This window comes from Bactrocera neohumeralis, chromosome 2 (genome assembly GCF_024586455.1).
Source record: "Bactrocera neohumeralis isolate Rockhampton chromosome 2, APGP_CSIRO_Bneo_wtdbg2-racon-allhic-juicebox.fasta_v2, whole genome shotgun sequence".
NCBI classification, from domain to species: Eukaryota; Metazoa; Arthropoda; class Insecta; order Diptera; family Tephritidae; genus Bactrocera; species Bactrocera neohumeralis.
Genome location: NC_065919.1, coordinates 19,977,317 through 19,995,379, shown reverse-complemented (window position 1 = coordinate 19,995,379; position 18,063 = coordinate 19,977,317). Strand labels below are relative to the sequence as shown.

The following is an 18,063-nucleotide window of genomic DNA, read 5'->3' as shown; positions in this document are numbered from 1 at the left end:
CTCACTATGGCAAAAATGTTGCATTTCCTTTATCAGCCTCTCTCTTACCCCTTTTTTCATCAATCAACTGAAAATAATTCGCATTTATAGTAACAATAAGTGCTTGCATGGCTGTAAAAACTGTACTTTATTTATGCTAAAAAAGCAGGGTTTGAAAATTTTAAACCTATTTTATGCATGTCATGAACATAAAGCAAATTTACAGCTAAATCCATCAAGTAAGCTTTGTTGCGCTTTATATTGATAACAAACTAATTGTGCAACGTGGCGTATGCGTAACCTTTTCATATAAAAACGAACATAAATGCCATTCAATTGCTGTCAATTTCATGTTGAACACATTTCATTTTGCGCTTGTTTTGCTTGCACAATATTTTAACTAATTATCCGCTCTGCCTTGCATTGTGTCACTGCCATTTCATATGCAGCAACATAAAAAGCTTATCTGCTCTGGCTCGATGATTAAGTGCTTCATTCATTATGCTGCCACAACAGTTGTTGCGCCCTTATGACCTTATGCCTGCCAGCAGCAGCATATTCAGTGCGTCCTCTGATAGTTGTGCGTTCATAAGCAGATTAATTAAAAGGAGTGATTATTACTTGGCACTAATGCCACTCACTCGAAAGAGTTTATTCAATTGTGTATAGTTAAATGCAGATTAGATATGTTTATGTTTATTTCAATGCTACTTAAGTATATGCAAATAAATATTTAATTAATTTACAGCTTATGAATGCCAAATATGTAAATATTAAAGTAAATTATAAATATATAATTAGTTAAATTAAAACAGTGTTGCCATATGTATTTATGTACATAAGATTCAAACCAAATTTAAAACTATAACGATCTTTTGAAATTTAAGTATCTTTAGAATTGTGCTTCAAAAATCGTTCTAATGAAATTTTGTGATATAGGGTTGCCACCTAATTAAATTTTTAGAACATAAATAATAATTAGAAAACTCTACATTGTATATACATACATATATACATATACTACAAGTACAGCAGTTATTTAACTGTAAATATTTTTTTAACTTAAAAATGATTATGACTGACTGTGGTGTTGCCACCCTTTGTAAATATGCAATACAGAAATTTAAAAAAAGTATTTCAGTCATGATATATGTGCTTCTATTAAATTATTATGAACATGTGACCGTGTGACCGAATTGCGTTGCCACACGATTTGTAAAACAAACATAAAAATTTAAATTCCAAAAATTTTCAAAAGATTACATTTTTCCTACAAGTTTGCTATTTGAGAGCAAATAGTACTTATAAACATTTTGGAACAAAATATAGGTGTATGAGGTTGACATCTAAAAAAAAAATTGAAAATTTGCAACAAGTGGAAATCTCTAATTGAGTGTGTGTTAAATATTAAATAAAAATCTTAAATATTTTCCAAATGTAAAAAATAGCATAAAATGCAAATGGGGTTGCCACCTTTTCTAAATCTATGTAATAAAATGATATTAAAATCCAAATAAAAATAATGAAAAATTATTTGATAAAAAATTAGTACTTTCAACATATAAATCAAACATTATAGAAGAGCAGTGTTGCCACCTTATTCATACAAAAAATTTAAATAAATGTAATTTTATATTTATTTAAAATGATAACTATTTTCAAAAGACTTGGTGTTGTCTTAGTTGCTCATTGCCCTTTACACATGGAGAAGTGATAAAATAAGAGACTTCGGAGAATTAAATACAAAAGAGCGAATTAAAGGTAACGATAAAATCGAATGGGTCTGTAAAATTTGCTTTTGTTATTATTGTCTAATAGGGAAACTTCTGCTACAATTTACTGGTCAAAACTAAATCTTCAACATCATTGAATAATTTACAGTTTTTGTTTTTCATTTCTCTCTAGATATTCAAATCCCCTAGATATGCCTATTCTTAAATCCTTAATTCACTTAAATCGTTAAAGCATTTTGCATATCTTTACCTTGGCCACAGTTGTGCTCTACACACAAACAGAGCTTCTCTCCATTTTTGCTATCGCGGTTTACCTTGAAGAAAACAGTTGTCCCAATAGACTGTTTATTTTATGAGCTGACACCTGTTTCCTGTCATAACCGTAACTGTCGTTGTCAGCAGCCACACCCAGCAAAGTCACCGCAACACAAACTCACACGAACTTACCCGAAGTATGCACAAAAAATATACATACATACACAGCAGACAATATAAATAGAGAAGTAAACAAGTTGTCACTGCATTTGCGGACAGTCAATTCTAATAGCAATGGCAGCCATGTGGCGTGGGTGTTCCTTGGTACAAACTTATCTATGTATGGGTAGATATCTACTTGCTCTTAAGCCAAATAGCGAAAAATGTATGTAACTTGGATATGTAAATAAGTAACAAACGGAACTTTTGTCGCGCTAACTTGAAGTTTATGGGAAATTTAAAAAAATAGATGAAGATTCGAGGGTATAGAATTAGCAGAACAATTGAAAAGTCCCCAACTTGACACATAGAGTGGACGCCCAAAAGAAGTTGTTACCGACGAAAACTTCAGAAAAGTCCACAAAATATTTTTGTATGAATATAAAGTGAAGTTGTTCAAGAGAGAAGGCACTCTTAAGATATGAGCTGAATGTGCACATTATAAAACTTACAAATATTTGGGATGAGAAAGCTTTGTGCAAAGTGTTTGCCGCGCGAGCTCACGTTTTACCAAAAACGACGATGAGTTGATGATTCCGAGCAGAGGTGTTTCAGTGTTTCAGCGTTATAAATCCAAGCTTTTGCGTCGATATGTGACAATGAATGGAATATGGCTCAATCATTTCACTCCGAAGTCCAATCGACAGTCATCCAAGTGGACTGCACACGAGGAACCCGCTGTAAAGCGTGGGAAAATGCAACAGTCGACTGGCAAGGTTATGGCGTCTGTACTTCGGCATGCGCATGGAATAATTTTTATTGACTACATTGAAAAAGGTTAGACCGACCATCTACAGTAACTACTACATAGCGTTATTAGACCATTTGAAGGTTGAAATCGCCGAAAAACGGCGGTATTTAAGGAAAAAGGAAGTGCTGTTACACCAAGGCAATGAAAACGATGGCAAAAAATCCTGAAATGGCAATCGTATTGCTTCCGCCTCCACAGTATTCTCCAGTTCTGACCCTTACTGACTATTTCCTGTTCTCCAAACTCAAAAGAATATTGGCTGTGAAAAAAATTTCGTCGAATGAAGAGGTGAGGGCTATCTTAAAGCAGAGAGGACTTAAAAAGTGATATCGAAAAGTTGATGGAGCGCTATAATCAATATATCAACCTTGAAGAGAACTATGTTGAATGAAAAAACAAATTTTTCGCAAAAAATATGTTTTACTATGGTAAGCAGGGACTTGAGTATGAGAGCTTATACTGTGAATAAGTTCTCTTTTTCTCATAACGCAGCGAGGTTCATGTCCATATCTTCTAAAATAAAAATAAACACGTTTTTAAACATAGAACAACTTAGAGTAGTCCTTTAGATAAAACAGCAGTTTCAGTAAGTGGAAACTGATTTGGTGATGGTATTTTATCTTAGAATGTGCAGCATGTTCTCTCATGGTGACCAATACCGTAAACTAAGAGTTTATTGGTGATAATGATCCTTATAGTAATTATTTGACTAAACTAACTTTATAGAAGATGTATTAAGATTATTTTCAAATATGTATCCTTAACATTTATATACTACTGTGATCCCATTGAAAGGTGAATTTTTAATTTTACTTCTTGAAGGAGATGAAATCAACTTCATCCTTTCAATTTGATCACAGTAGTAAAATTAGTCAGTGATTGATTCAAGATTCTGACTCCGCTCTCAATATTGTCTGAAGTTTTAAAATAATCGTAGCAGTTTTAATGGAGAACTAATTCAAAAAGTCCCATAAACCTAAATAATCATTATTTGAAGTTTTATAATGTATGCGAGTAATTATTGTAAACATTGGTTGGCTGGTTGGTTGAAGAGGAGGGAGACAGAAGGCCAGACCGCTAGCGGCACCACTTAAGCCATTATTGGGCCCATTGGGTTCCCGGGTGGTAACCAAATTGAGCATCATCCATCAACTCAGTGGATTTGGTAAAATACCAATTGTTTTTCTATCTCGATATGACTACGTGTACAGATGATATATAGCGAGTTACCTACTAAGCATCTAGTTATTGCCCAAGTGCATATTAGATTTAAAGTTTAAAAACTAGTGTCTAAAAATCTACTGCGGACTGAGCTTTTAAAGGTCGAATCTCAAATTTATACAGCCGTGACTAAAGAGCCCAAAGTATTTCTTTTTAGAATGAAATATTTTTCTTCGTGTACGCAAATGTTTAAAGGTGCTTTTTGCGAACGTTGAAAATTCATAACTAAAAAATTTTTCATAGTGAGTTGAAATCAAATAAAAATGTGCCCAAAACTTTCCTTCAGAGAACACAAAAAAAATTTTTTGTACGAAAAAAAGCTTGAATGTAAAAGCTGAATCAATTTCGCCGTGTCCGTCTGTCTGTATAAATTTGAACGAATCCCTTAGTTTTTGAGATATCGATCTGAAATTTTGCACACGTCCTTTCTCCTTCAAAAGGATGCTCTTTTATTGGTACCGCTGAACTATAGCTAATGGATTCCATATAAGCTAAACGTTTGGAGTTGTGGAGAACTTTTTCATTTGATGAGATATCTTCACGCAATTTTGTATGGGTTATTGCCTAAATCTTCCAAAATTTTTTTTATAGAAGCACTATAGCATATAGCAGCCATACATACTAAGAGAGATGAATAAGTGGGTGTTCTGAAGCCAACGTTTTTTCTTGTTTTTATAATATTTTGTGTGTCTGGGTCCACAAGGATTTATTTGACTAAGACAGAGATTATGCGACGCGAAGGTTTTCCTTACAAGCACTGTGATCAAGTGAAGGAGTTAGTAAACGGATAATTCGCCTACAAGATAGCTCTCTTAGGTATTTGCAAGCTTGTTTCTTCATCAGCATTTGAAATTTCCAAAAAAAAAAACACTTGACTTTCATATTTTATTTAAAGTTTTTATGGCTTAATGCTGATTTTAGAACCTCTACTTTAAACATATATAACACACTCACTAACCACATTTCGAAATTATAACACATTTCTTTTGCAGTTGCCTGTAATTTCCCTTGTCCTTTAAAGCCATCAATTCTTGGCATTTCTTTCCTCCGTCCGCTTTGCGAATAGAATGCCAGCAATGTAATAGTGTAACTGTGTATTCTGTGGCACTGTTAGTTTTATTGTTGCTAAATCTGAATTTATGACTTTTTAATGTGCTGCTAGCAGCAAAGCGAGGCAGAAAAAACAAGCAACCAGGTATCTTTTCAGGAATGTCTACAATATCTATAAAATTGCAGCTGAATGCCGTGAAATTAGCTGTAGAAAAATGATAGCTTCGTTTTCCCCACACACACATTTATCAGTTTGTTGTTTTGTGCACAGAAAGAAGATACAAAAAGAAAATCGCATTTAATGCATGACAGCGCGGAAAAACGTTCACGAAGCACATAAATCTGTGCGGCATGGCGTATACGTAACTTATTTGCCGCCTTAAAGACTTGCTGCCGAATTCGCTTTTAATGCAACGCTATTAGTTAACAGCGCATTTGCTCGCATATTTCTTTTTAACTAATGAGTTTTCTCTCTGCATTTTTTAAAGCGGCTTATCTCGAATAGCTGAATGATTAAGTGCAGAGTCATTAAGGCGTCTTAAAGAGCCATTGTATTTGTGACCTTATAAGCCAACTTGCTTACGCTTATGATGCTAGCGCAGAAAATAAAACAGCAATGGTGACATGAATATTCATGGATGGCGTGAAGTGATGATTACTTCATGTTGATGGCGCTCATTGCGCGGTGATTACAATTTTCTGGCGCAATTTTCTTTGTTTTGTGAAAAACGTCTTTAATATTGCTGTTCAACATGCTTTATCTTCCCTATTTGTTGGCAGCGCATGAACATGCGTTTTGCGTGTCACAAAATTTATTTTTTCTATTTTATACCTTTCTTATAAATCGTTGAGTGTGTGATTTATTAAGATTTCCGTGAAATTTGCTTTTCACACTTTCTCCGAGGATTAAAGAGGTCCTCATTTGGAATTTGTTCTTGCTTTTGAAATTTTCTAAAGAATATTGTCTGTAAAATTTAAGTTTTTTGAACAGCACTCAAGAAGGAAGTGTTGAATTGTTCCCACATCATCTTCTTCCAATTCTTCTTACAGCATTGACGCCAATAGTGCAATGGTCAGTTAAAGGAAGCCTGTAAAAAAGGAGTCTTCTGAGAGTAAAATATCTCTAGATTTGTTGATCGACCTTGGTAAAAACACAGCTAGAATTAAATTAAATATATCTCCTACCACATAATGTCTCCTATTCAATTTCCTTGTATGAAAGTTAAATTAACTTGCTGAAAAAACCGAATTCAAGCCAATTTTGTTTATTTCAACTTTCTACTATTTATTTGGAGTATTTTTGAATAAAATATCTATTGAATAACCGCCTCTACAGACCATTAGCTCTTTCCATTACTTTACTAAACATTTCGGCAAGAAGCTTTGTTTTGTATTCCTCAATGGTGCGAGGAATAGTTCTCTAGACCTTAATTTTATAACAGCTCCTTAAAATTAAGCCATGTCAAATTAGGAGATCTAACTTTCCGAGGACGAAAAATATGGTTATGTTATATGGCTGATCAAAGATCGCACGTGGACTACTATGTGTAGTCCTTTGTGAAGCCGTAAAAAAGAAGAGCTAATAAATTAGCAAAACACTTAGTAACCAATACAAATTTGCAGTGGCGTTTAATTTCCACTCTCACCAGTTCGGTGGGATGTCTGAAGGTATGTGCTCCCATGTGTTTAAGTCTTGACCTTGGGAACGCGTTTTACAGTCAAGAAGGAAAACAATTATTTGTTAAAAGTCCCAAGCTGGAGTTGAGGGAAGATCTGTGATCTTGCGAACGATCTTATGCCAAAACGCCCGCTCCTATCGACCGATGCCCTTCCTTGCCAGCTCATTAGCTTTGAAATTTCCCGGGATTCAGTTATAGCTTCGCACGCTCACTGTTCCTCTCCTGCAACGGATTCTTTCATCCACAACTCCCTCGTCGGTATATGGGCAGAGAAGGAGCCATAGAGTTCGGTTTGGGACTCTCTGGCAAGTGTTCGTGGTCTTATGAGGATATCCCACCAAGTTCAAAACGTTCTTATAAAAGCCATAATAGGGCTTTTGATGTCTATGCACAATGTGCAAGATGGTCGGCTTCAGGAAAGCTACCATACAGTTGATGAGGTCCGCCTGTTGAATATTTTGAATCAATGATGTTCCTCTCCATAGAACATAATGGGTATAAAGCACTTTCGGTGATCTTTTCTCTCTCTAGTAAATAAAACTTCGATATTCGGCTTCCATGAAAGCTTCCTAACCAGGATGAACTTTAGATATTTCACTGAATGCGCCGGTTACAGACGGATGTCTTCCATTTGCGGCAGCAGTGCCACCGGAATCTTATATCTTCTAGTAAGTAAAACCATCTCGGTTTTTTGGTTGATGGAAGACCACTTTCGATTACTCCATTTGTTACCCGCACTCCACTACACAACTCAACTTTTACACCGAACTGCTCCTTTCTGACATTGCCCCACTATTCCAAGGAGAAATACCGATACTCCTAGTGAAAGAAGGAGACAAAGGAATCGTTTTGAAGTTTTAGCAGCCATTTCTCAACATTCTCATCCACAACTTACTTTCTCTTCAAATAACTCAGTCGAAATTCTATTTATTGATTTCTAGGGCTCTTGGACGTTTGCAAGCTCATAGAGCTCCAGTTTCCTTAGAGAGATCCAAAAAAATTTAGGTTTTGACTATTAGTATTTACAATTTCAGTATTAAGCCTAAGCACGGTAGGGCTGTTCGAACAAAATGGAGAGATTCCGTGAAAAGTACAATAGCAAAAAACTAACAGACCATAAACAGAAGAAGTCGTCATAACTAAAAGAGTCCAATTTACACCATCTGATCAAATTTGATACGGGCCGACAAACAATTAGATTCTTACTTATTTAAATTTAAACCTTTACTATCGCCTTCAAATTGCTATAAAGCTCGGCTGGGAAGGTCGGCAGTGACTTCTGAGATTTTGGCTTTTTCAAGTCTTGTCGCAGTAATTATGCGTTTGGTGAGTCTAGAGTCTTCACGACCTCTACTTGGCGCTGTTTTTGTAAAACAATTCATATTTTTGTACCAGCCTATCATTGGCACGCTTCATACCCAACAAGTTAACCAAAATGTGTTGAGCCGATCCACAAGAGATGTTGAGATCCGTTGCTATCTCGCCAATGCCAATACGACAACTTTCAAACACGGTTTCTTGAAATTATTCGATGTTATCTTATTATCAGTGGTGGATATATATACATATATGGACCACACCGATTGGAATTGATCAATTGGATTATCGGCGTGGCCACAAGTCTCATAAATATCAGACGTTATGCTCAGAGTTTTGAATGAAGACTAAAAGGAGTCTATCTCCTATTTCGAGATACTAAAATGTATCCTGCACACAACTTTCGCGAAACATTGTAACGAAATGCATTTGTCCCAAATAAATTTCACAAAATGCTGCTTGAATTGGTTACCACATAAGCAATGTAATACCATCGTTTAACAGTTAATAAATTTAATTATTCGGCGGCAGGCATATGACAAATTATTAGCAAACTAATCCGCAACCCAACTTACTTTCATACAACTTTGTCTGAGTGCTGCATTTGTCATCTGTTTATTACCGTAACAAATTATAGAAAACCAAATGTCTGTTTCATGTGCTGGCTTTCTCCACACTCCTCTTGCCGCCATATATTTGAGTTTGTTTAATGTGAGACGTCTGTTTCGAATGTCCCGTTTATTTGCCTTCAAACAATACTCTTACGCAGCCATTCTCTTCGTATTCTCCTTTTGTTGCCATTACCGAAGAAAATTTTCAACTCCATTAAACATGATAAGCGCACGTTCTGAGAATAAAAATCTTGAATGGCCATTTGAGTGGCAACCACCACCTACCACTCGTGCTGCAGAAGTGTGCCGAGTGCCATACGAGTCTGTAGGTATGTAATAAACTCTTTGTTCAAAGAAATGAAGAATGAACACGGTAAGTGACATTATAGCCAAAAACAAAGAAAAAAACAAATTGGCAAGTAATTTGATGAAATTTATGGCCATTTAGAGACATATGGAGCTCAAACATATGGTATGAATCCTGTTGGTGATATTTGAGAATACCGCGAATATCGTCAAGTGATTTCAGTTTCCCCGGCAATGTGTAACGCCCTTTCGACTATGGAAACTCGGATCTTTTCCGAAAAATAATTCAGAAAATTCTATTTTATCACAGAGACTAAGTTTTTGCAGAGAGCTCCAGTTTTATAGAAATGAAATATGTGATTTTCTTTTTATGCTTTAAACTCCCAAAGAATCCACAAAAAATTACTCTAGTGACATGTTTATCGAAATGAAAAGCTCCATTGAGTCAACATGTCATAATAAATGGCGATGAGTTTTCACTTGCAGCGCGACATAAGGTCTATACTTCCGATTACAACGTACCACATAGGTCCAGCACACTGCTAAATTCCAGTATCCTGCTAAGTGCTTTGAGGCAATGTGATCCCTATGCGGATACATAGATCCAAGGCCTTGATCTGGCGTCTACAGTCTGCTCTGTAGTATAGCATCAGATCTTCGGAAATTCCAGCCCAAGTCGCAGATCAGTTTGCGCAATAGCTTAGCCCATGTTAAACAAGTGCTGTGTGGCTAGTGTAAAATGCCACAAGTAGCAGAAATTTGTCACTCGCTGGGTTGATTATGCTTTTGAAGTTAGTGAGGTGGAATTGTAGCCTCCGAAGCAAGTTCTCCTGGCGCATTCAATAAATTATTGTCAATAAACCTCACTCTCCACTCTCTCCTTTAGAGAACAACCTTTATAACATGAAGACAGAGTGAGTTCGCTTATCAATTGCTTGGATGAACACAATTCGGTAACAAACTTTCCAGAAATCTAGATCTCAGGATCACATATGCAGCGACTACTTCAAAAGGTCACGAATTTCTGTTCTAAAAGCCAATATGGAATAAGTCTCCATTGATCTCTGGCAAGCAACCTTAGAGAAGTAAAAGAGTTCGGAGGCTTTGAGTAGTAACAACTCTTTCGTTGTTACCTACAGATCCAACGGTATTCAGCAAATCAAATGGAAGCTGCCGTTTGCTGTATCTAATGAAACTTCATACGACTTCAACATATTCATTTTCGGCTCATTTGCGTTTGGTATCGAGTTCTCTTCAATCCGATCGTAGTGCAACTGGCCAACACTTTTCCAGCTCCCTGATATATTTGCCTCTTCTATAATGTAGTCTATGTTATACTACTGAGGATGCCCCGAATCTTGTTTAAAATGTTTATAACCCGAGTCTATGTGAGAACATTGGATTACGAAGTCTTTGAAGCTAGATGCTCGAAAATCTATTTTTAATATTAATACTTAATGGTGTATATTATTCCTTTTAAGTAAAAAACATCAATGAGTTAATGGACCTGGAGCGAAGGAGAAACAAGGTTTTTATGCCGCCGGAAATGACAAATTATATTATATTTTCGTTCCCACGACAGATGAGTCTACGTAACCGGAATGAACCCGGATTTTCTATCCGATCAAAGACCATCAACTCGGCAATATTCTGCCACTACAACAACAACAATAAATTATATTTAAATTGTTCGTCTGTAAGGCGTACTTAAGAGCAGCGCTCTTGGAGTTATCTTGGTGGATCCCTCTACCTAAGAGTTTACCAGAGTACTGATCTTTTGTACGATTTTCAGAATAATCTTAAGAATAAGCAGTTTTAACATGGTTTTAGATCGAACTTTTGAGCCTATATACACAGAGATAAGGGATTTCGTATCAGTTGGAACCCAAACCTTCGACCTAAATATTTTTAATCAATTACTCGAAACAAATCAATCACCAAATTTGCCCTTCTTAAATGCTTCTGGCGCTGAAGATACCAATGGCATATTTTCAACCCCCGATGTAAATTCAACATGTTTGGCTGGGACTTAGATCGAAGTTTTTTATTTATCTTTGAAATTTATGAATATTTACAGTCATTCCATAAAATGTATTTGATATGCCACCTATTTAAACATTCTACTAACTCAGATGCCTCCACTTCCACTTACAGCTCGTCAAAGACATGCATCGTCAGCGCTTTAAAATTGGTCAAAGCTAAGTGTAGACACACAAGGAATGATGAAACCGAAACTCAAGTCAGCTTTAAATCAAAGTGAACTGCATTTATAGGAAGAACTAAGTGAACAAAAAAAGAAAACCAGAACAAAAACAAAAAAAGAAAGAGGGAAAAGGAAAAAGGAAAGTAACAGCAAGCACAGAGGCATCTATGAAAAAATGCCGCCTCTAAACGAAGTGCTACGAGTAAACTGGAATTTGCAAATCATATCATGTATTGTCGTGCTGCTCACGACACACAGCATACAGCTAGGTAACTATGCACTCTGTAACGCACACATACACATACATATGCATATGTACTTGCAAGGGACAAATGCACTCAATGCCGTTGACTAACAGCTCTAATGGGATTTTAATTTTTTTCAACGCAATATTTTTGCTCTTTTTTTTCATTGCACGCTAGCCCACTGTATCGACTGCTTCAAATGCGTCTCATTCAATGGAGCCAACAAGGCATGCGACGATCCCTTCCACAACAACTATTCTACCGCCATACTGGAGTCGCCGTGTATGGGTGGACGAAAAGGACGTAACGGTCTATTTCCGGCGACGGCCTGCATCAAAATCGCCGGGATTTATGGTAGGTAGACTCATACATATACATATTACATATACGAGGGTGGTTCGATATGTCCTTGGTTACGGGTTATCTCAAAGAATGACCGAGTTAGCTGAGGCAGTAGGCATCTTACAGGGCAACGTATGCCATATCTTCATCTTCTCTAATGGCGTATACACCGCTTACGCAGTTATGGCCTAGTTAACAACAGCATGTCAGTCTTTTTTTCTGTTCGTAATTTGGCGTCAATTCGTGATACCAAGTGCAGCCAGGTCCTTCTCCACCTGATCTCTCCTACGGAGTGGAGGTCTTTGCCTTTCTCTGCTTCCACCGACGTGTATTGCGTGGAATACGCTCAGGACAGGAGTGTTCTCATTCATTCGGATGACATAACCCAGCGTAACTGCTGTCTCTTAATGCGCTGAACTACAAGTATGTCAGTCAGCACTAGATTGAAAAAGCTGCGCGATAGGAAGTCGAACAGGTTGTGTGCGTTGATCTTCTTCTTACGGATCTTCTCCAAGATTAGACGTATGACGCATCTAGTCAGTTGTTGATTTTCCAGGCGTTAAGCCACACTGATAACGTTTAATGAGTTTGTTGGCTGTGGAATTTAGTCTTTCACACAGTACGATCGATAGAACCTTATATGCGATGTTGTGGAGGCTTATCTCACGGTAGTTGGTGTAGAGTATTGAGTCCCTCTTTTTGTGGATTGGGCAGTGTACACTTAAACGGGTAATTGCTACTTGAACTTCTTCATGGTCGGGCATTGGAACCATCTCCTGGTGTTATGCTTACACTGCCATTCAGCAGGTTGGAGAAGTGTTCGTTCCATAACTTCGGTATATGTTAGTCGCCGCATCTTTTCGTAGAATTTTCGACCATTACCTCTGTCGATCAGCTATTCAAGCTCTTCGTACTCACGCATTTCAGGCTCTTTCTATTTTTGTCTGCAAATGCGTCTCGATTCCCACTTCAACTCTCGGTAGTTATACCATCCCGCAAGTGTTGTGATCGATTGCAACGTTACGAGGTAGGCAGTCTGTTTTCTCTCCACTGCGACACAGCACTTCTCATCGTACCAACTGTTCTCTTTCTAAATCACTCAGGACGTGTCTTCTGTCTATCTGGGTGCTGGCTTTTTGATCCGGAGACAGCCAGCTAGCTTGGTAAATTTTTCTATGCTGGAATCTAGTACTACAGATATTGAAGAACTTCGCTTTGAAGTGGATTGTGGCTAGACCTCCATCCACCGTAGTGAATTGTTTTCGGCCGACTTATAAAGCCGATTCTCCGCTGGATTTCAGAAAAAATTAACCTTGCTTGGGGAAGAAACAACGACTCACATGTTTCTAATTCTAAATTGAACGAATGAAGCTACGAACTATTGCAACATTCAACGCATTCTCCAGATTTGCCTCTATGCAAATACTACTTTTTGTTTTGTACTTGAAAAATTCGCTTTTTACCGACCGCCCTCGTATATGCTTCGTAGTTACTCTTCTATTGTGTGCCCTTAGTTGATGCAACTTCTTTATAATTCTTCCATTCCTGCTGCTTCCTTGACACTTGCGCCGCCGCAGATGATACTGGCGAATCGATAACGGTACGAGGCTGTGCGCTGGACAGCGGTACACTCACCACGGACACGGAAATCATACGTATGTCACATTGTGGCAAATTCTACTATGACGACAGGTAAGTGGTCGAAGGTGCAATGGTCAATAATGTGCCATGTACCTACATACATCCACACTTAGTATAGGGATATGCATGTATGTGCACGGCTTGATTGAATCGCAAGCTATTATTCTTCACACAGCTTACACATTCTTTCCTCTTCGTTCATTCGCAGATACGTACATGGCTGCTTGCAGAGCTGCAACGATGCGGACGCATGCAATCAGGCGGTGGCCAACTATAAAAGCTCGCCGCAAACACTGTGGCAACACTGTAGCTTAGCGTTATTGACATTCATAGCGTTACACGAACATCTGCTCGGCCTAATCAGGTAGCAGTGCAACGGTACTTACTAGAACGTGTGCGTTGGCTCATCGTGCGTGGTGTGTTGGTAGTCATAACTTGATAGCAAAGCGGTGTGTTGGTGCTGTAGCGTAGTCACACACACACACACGCACATAATAGCACAGACACAATGTGAATTTACAAATAGGTTTAAGCGTTATTCTGCTGCTTTACAACAAGCTCAAAAGCAAGCAATTTACATTCACTTCCACACACTCACATATCTGTATAAATAAACACACACACACTCATACGTATACTATAGTATAAAACTGCAAGCTGTTCGAATTGAAAACGCATTGGAAAACAAAAACAAAACGCAATCAATTTTCATCAAATCAAATTTGTGTGCAAGCATAACGCTCGCTGCGTTTTCCTAATGCACGCACGAAAATTTTTGCTTTGCAAATATCATAATTGGAAATTTATATGTGATCTGCACGAAACAAAAGTTGAAAGCTTACTGCGTGCATAATCGTCTAACTAATGTCATAAGTGCTTAGTCGCTAAACGAAACTTTCGAAGTGCTAAAAATTAGTTTATTAACTGAATATTGATCTTGCAGTTAAATTAGTAAGAACATTTTAGTGAATTTCTTATCAGTGGTTGGTGGTAGCAATCTTCTACCAATCATTCGTAGTTATTAACTTTTTTAGCCCAATTTTTCTGACAAATTTCACCACACTTACAGCGTCTAAATTTGATTCACAGACACAGTAAAAAATGTTCCAGTGCCAGTTGGACAAAGAAATGCCCAAATCATCACACATCGTTTTGAAGCAAATTTCTTGAAAAACAAATCTTGACCTACATGTTAATGAATGCTCAAGAACTGAGCCGCTTGACCACCAGAATCGTCCCATGTTCGTAACAGCCCTTTTGTGATCCATTTTCTAAAAAATAAAAAAACCATGAGACTCATGGCCCGAATCGGATAATATGGACTTTTTGATCCCAACAGAATGGCCACACAACGAATGTCAATGTCACAGGTCACAGTGGTTTATTGAGAACTTCTGATTGTTGTCTCGAATTCATATTCAATTTAACGCTGTTAGACTATTTTCTGTGAGGCTGCATCAAATCTATTGACAACTGATGAACTTCGCACTATAATCAAACGTGTAATTGCAACAATATCGGCCGATTTTTACTTGAAAACCGTCGAAAATTGGGTTCAGAAACCAAAAGAAATCGAGTTCCTACCTAATGACATCGAATTTACTTTCACAGGGATAAAGAATTTCAATTATATCCCAAACCGTTTTTTTTTCAATAAATGTGCTCCATACAATGCCATGCATAATCAAAAAAACAAAAATTGACTAAATGGCGGCGTATTAAAAAAAAAAATTGAATTTATATCAATTCACATTCGCCAAACGAGGAGGAAGAGACAAAATTATTTAACTTTCCTCCATTCAGCAAGGAGTCAGTGGCGACTGCATTTTTAAAAACAAGAGCTACGTCCAATCTACGCTTTTTGTCAGAAATAATCGCACGTGATCAGCGCTTGGTGAGGTGTGTCAGATCAACAACGCAAGAGCGTCTAGTGGAAAAGTTTTATTAAATCCACTCATCGGCACAGTACAAAGCGATGTTACACCTATGCCAGATGCACTTATCAGAAACAAAAAAGTGCCCACATAACTCAAGGCTCAATATACACATCGTTCTATATTGATAGATATGATAATTCCAGGTGTCTCTAGGTCTGAGCAACTTTTCGTCACTGCTAGTTAAAACAAGTTCCCTTAATCCGAAGAGATTTTCTTGGAAGGCTGCATCTTGGCCTATAAATGCATTATCGTCCAAGTTCAAATAATCGACAGAACTGAATCGATTAACTAATAACGGGTGATCCAAGTAAAGGTACACCAGAACTTTTTGACAGATCACCATGTTCTGTCATTTTATTATTTTCAGTATCGAATCCATATTTCTTCTGATGCAATGGCACCGTTATCGAAATCATGATCCATTTGATCATTGAAAATCATGACTTCAGACATTTGGTTTCAAAAAGATAGCTCACTGACCCGAATCAATCAATGGATTTATTGAGAAAACACTTTGTGAGCAGAACGTTTTAGGCCGGTCGATTGGACATGTGATCACCAACAGAATGGCCACACAAGAATGTCAATGTCACAGGTGCGGACAATCTCGCTTCGATTTATAAAAAATGTGTGTTTCGCCATATTATAAAATAAAACTTATTTTGGTTCCTAAAGCTTTTGAGCCGTAATTCTAAAGTTTAGCTAGTCGTCTTTAATAAAGGACAAAACCCATGAAATTTCAAATTCCTATAGAATTTAACTTAAATCGGTACCTAATATTGCCTTTTTACGAAAACTAGTGAGAAAGAGATAAGATGGACAAGGAACAGGGCTCAGTATCTATACGACTGGGTCCAAACAGATAAAAGTGGGAGGTGGTTTCGCGACTATCGGTCGAAGGCTTTCGATCGATGGTTCCTTAACGATTTCTGGGCAAACTTCAACAGGAAGACACAATAAAGTATTCGTTTGTTTCTTAATGAGTCTTAACGCGTCGTCATTCACTCCACCTATCTACTTAGATTAATCAATCGACTGATTATCGATTAAAATTTAAAATTTGTTTCAACTTACAAAACTTTTAACCTGGACAGGGCTTTGGACAAAAACTGATTCGATTAATCGATAATTCAACTGGCTATCGATTAAAATTTAAAAAAAATGTATATTTGATATTATAAAATAAAAACTAATTTTGGAACACAAAGCATCTGCAGCCAGTTTACAATTTTGGACAATGTATTCGATTTTTTATCAATCAGCTGACTATCGATTAAAATTTAAAATTGTATTTCAACTTATAAAATTTTTAACTTGGATAATTAAGGACAAAAACTGATTCGATTAATCGATAATTCAACTGATTCGTTTAAATGGTCGATCAACAGATCATCGATTAAAATTAAAAAAAAATGTGTCACTAATAATATGCAATAAAAATTAATTTTGGAGCACAAAGTATCTGAACAGCAATTTCATTCTTCAAAACACAATATATTCGATTAATCGATCAACCAGCTGACTATCGTTTAAAAATTGAATTCAACTAAGTGTAACTAATTCCTTGCTTTCAGAAAAAGGTTTCGTGTAACACCACTTTTTTAGTCACATACTACCGCTAACCACTTTAAATTTGTCAATAACTTTTGGTCGAAATTTCTGCTGCTTAAATTGTACATCTAGCATACATGTAAGCTTTAGCGTCTTGTAAATTGCACGCGTCTACTTTAACTTAAATTGTACATATATACACACACATACTAGAAACGATAATTTAAAAAAGCGTCAGATTATTGAAATTTGTTTCGAAGTTAGTAATTGAACAAATTTACGACTCTTCGTAGTTTTTTTTTCTAAAATTCAAACGAACAACGCTCGATTTAGTTGATATTACGCAGATTAAAAACTTAATTGAAATGAATTTTGAGGTGTAGAAAAACTTAAAGCAATTAAATAAACATAATTTGAAATTGGTTTTAGCAAAACAAAAGTGAAATTTAAACTTAAGAAAATGCATACGAGTATTTATTATAAAATAAAATAATTTTTTTCGGTGATTACGTGAAACAATAATTTTGCGCAAAATGCAAAAAAATTGCTTAAAATGGAAATAAATATCGCAATTGAAAAAAGAACCAAGGATTTGCAATAAACAAATAAAAGGTATAGCTTTTAGACTAGATTAAGGCATAAAAATAGCATTGAGATGAAATGAGAAATTTAAAAAAGCTTTTTTGAAAAACAGTGAGTTTAGAAAATAGCAATTAATTATTAATTTAATTAATTAATAACTTCTTTTTTCGCACGCGCACTCATATCTCAGCGTTTTTGTATTTACACACATACATTTACAAATAGTTGTATATACACACATATATAAAGAATTTCGTATTGAACAAAGCGCATATATTTAATAACTATTGTTAATAAGGCTTCAAACGATTGAGCTTTAATGGTTTCCTAAACTCAACATTCAGATAAAGAGTATTGTATATAAGCTAAGCGGCTTTTGTTAGAACTTGTATTGTACTTTTCTATAAAAAAATCAAAAACAGTTAGGAGTAAATTATTGAA

At 36.4% G+C, this 18,063-nt stretch overlaps 2 protein-coding genes across 3 annotated transcripts in view; both read left to right on the top strand.

Moving 5' to 3' along the window:
- LOC126751746 (uncharacterized) overlaps positions 1 to 14,037 on the top strand; it is a 46,303-nt gene extending 32,266 nt beyond the window's left edge. Inside the window, exons 2-5 of the mRNA XM_050462257.1 lie at positions 11,276 to 11,593; positions 11,747 to 11,923; positions 13,489 to 13,603; positions 13,761 to 14,037. Of these exons, the coding sequence (XP_050318214.1) occupies positions 11,500 to 11,593; positions 11,747 to 11,923; positions 13,489 to 13,603; positions 13,761 to 13,920 (546 nt within the window). The 5' untranslated portion in view covers positions 11,276 to 11,499 and the 3' untranslated portion in view covers positions 13,921 to 14,037. The remainder of the gene's footprint in view (positions 1 to 11,275; positions 11,594 to 11,746; positions 11,924 to 13,488; positions 13,604 to 13,760) is intronic.
- The window catches only part of LOC126751745 (uncharacterized), a 72,900-nt gene that overhangs the window by 32,266 nt on the left and 22,571 nt on the right, over positions 1 to 18,063 (top strand). The window lies entirely within an intron of this gene.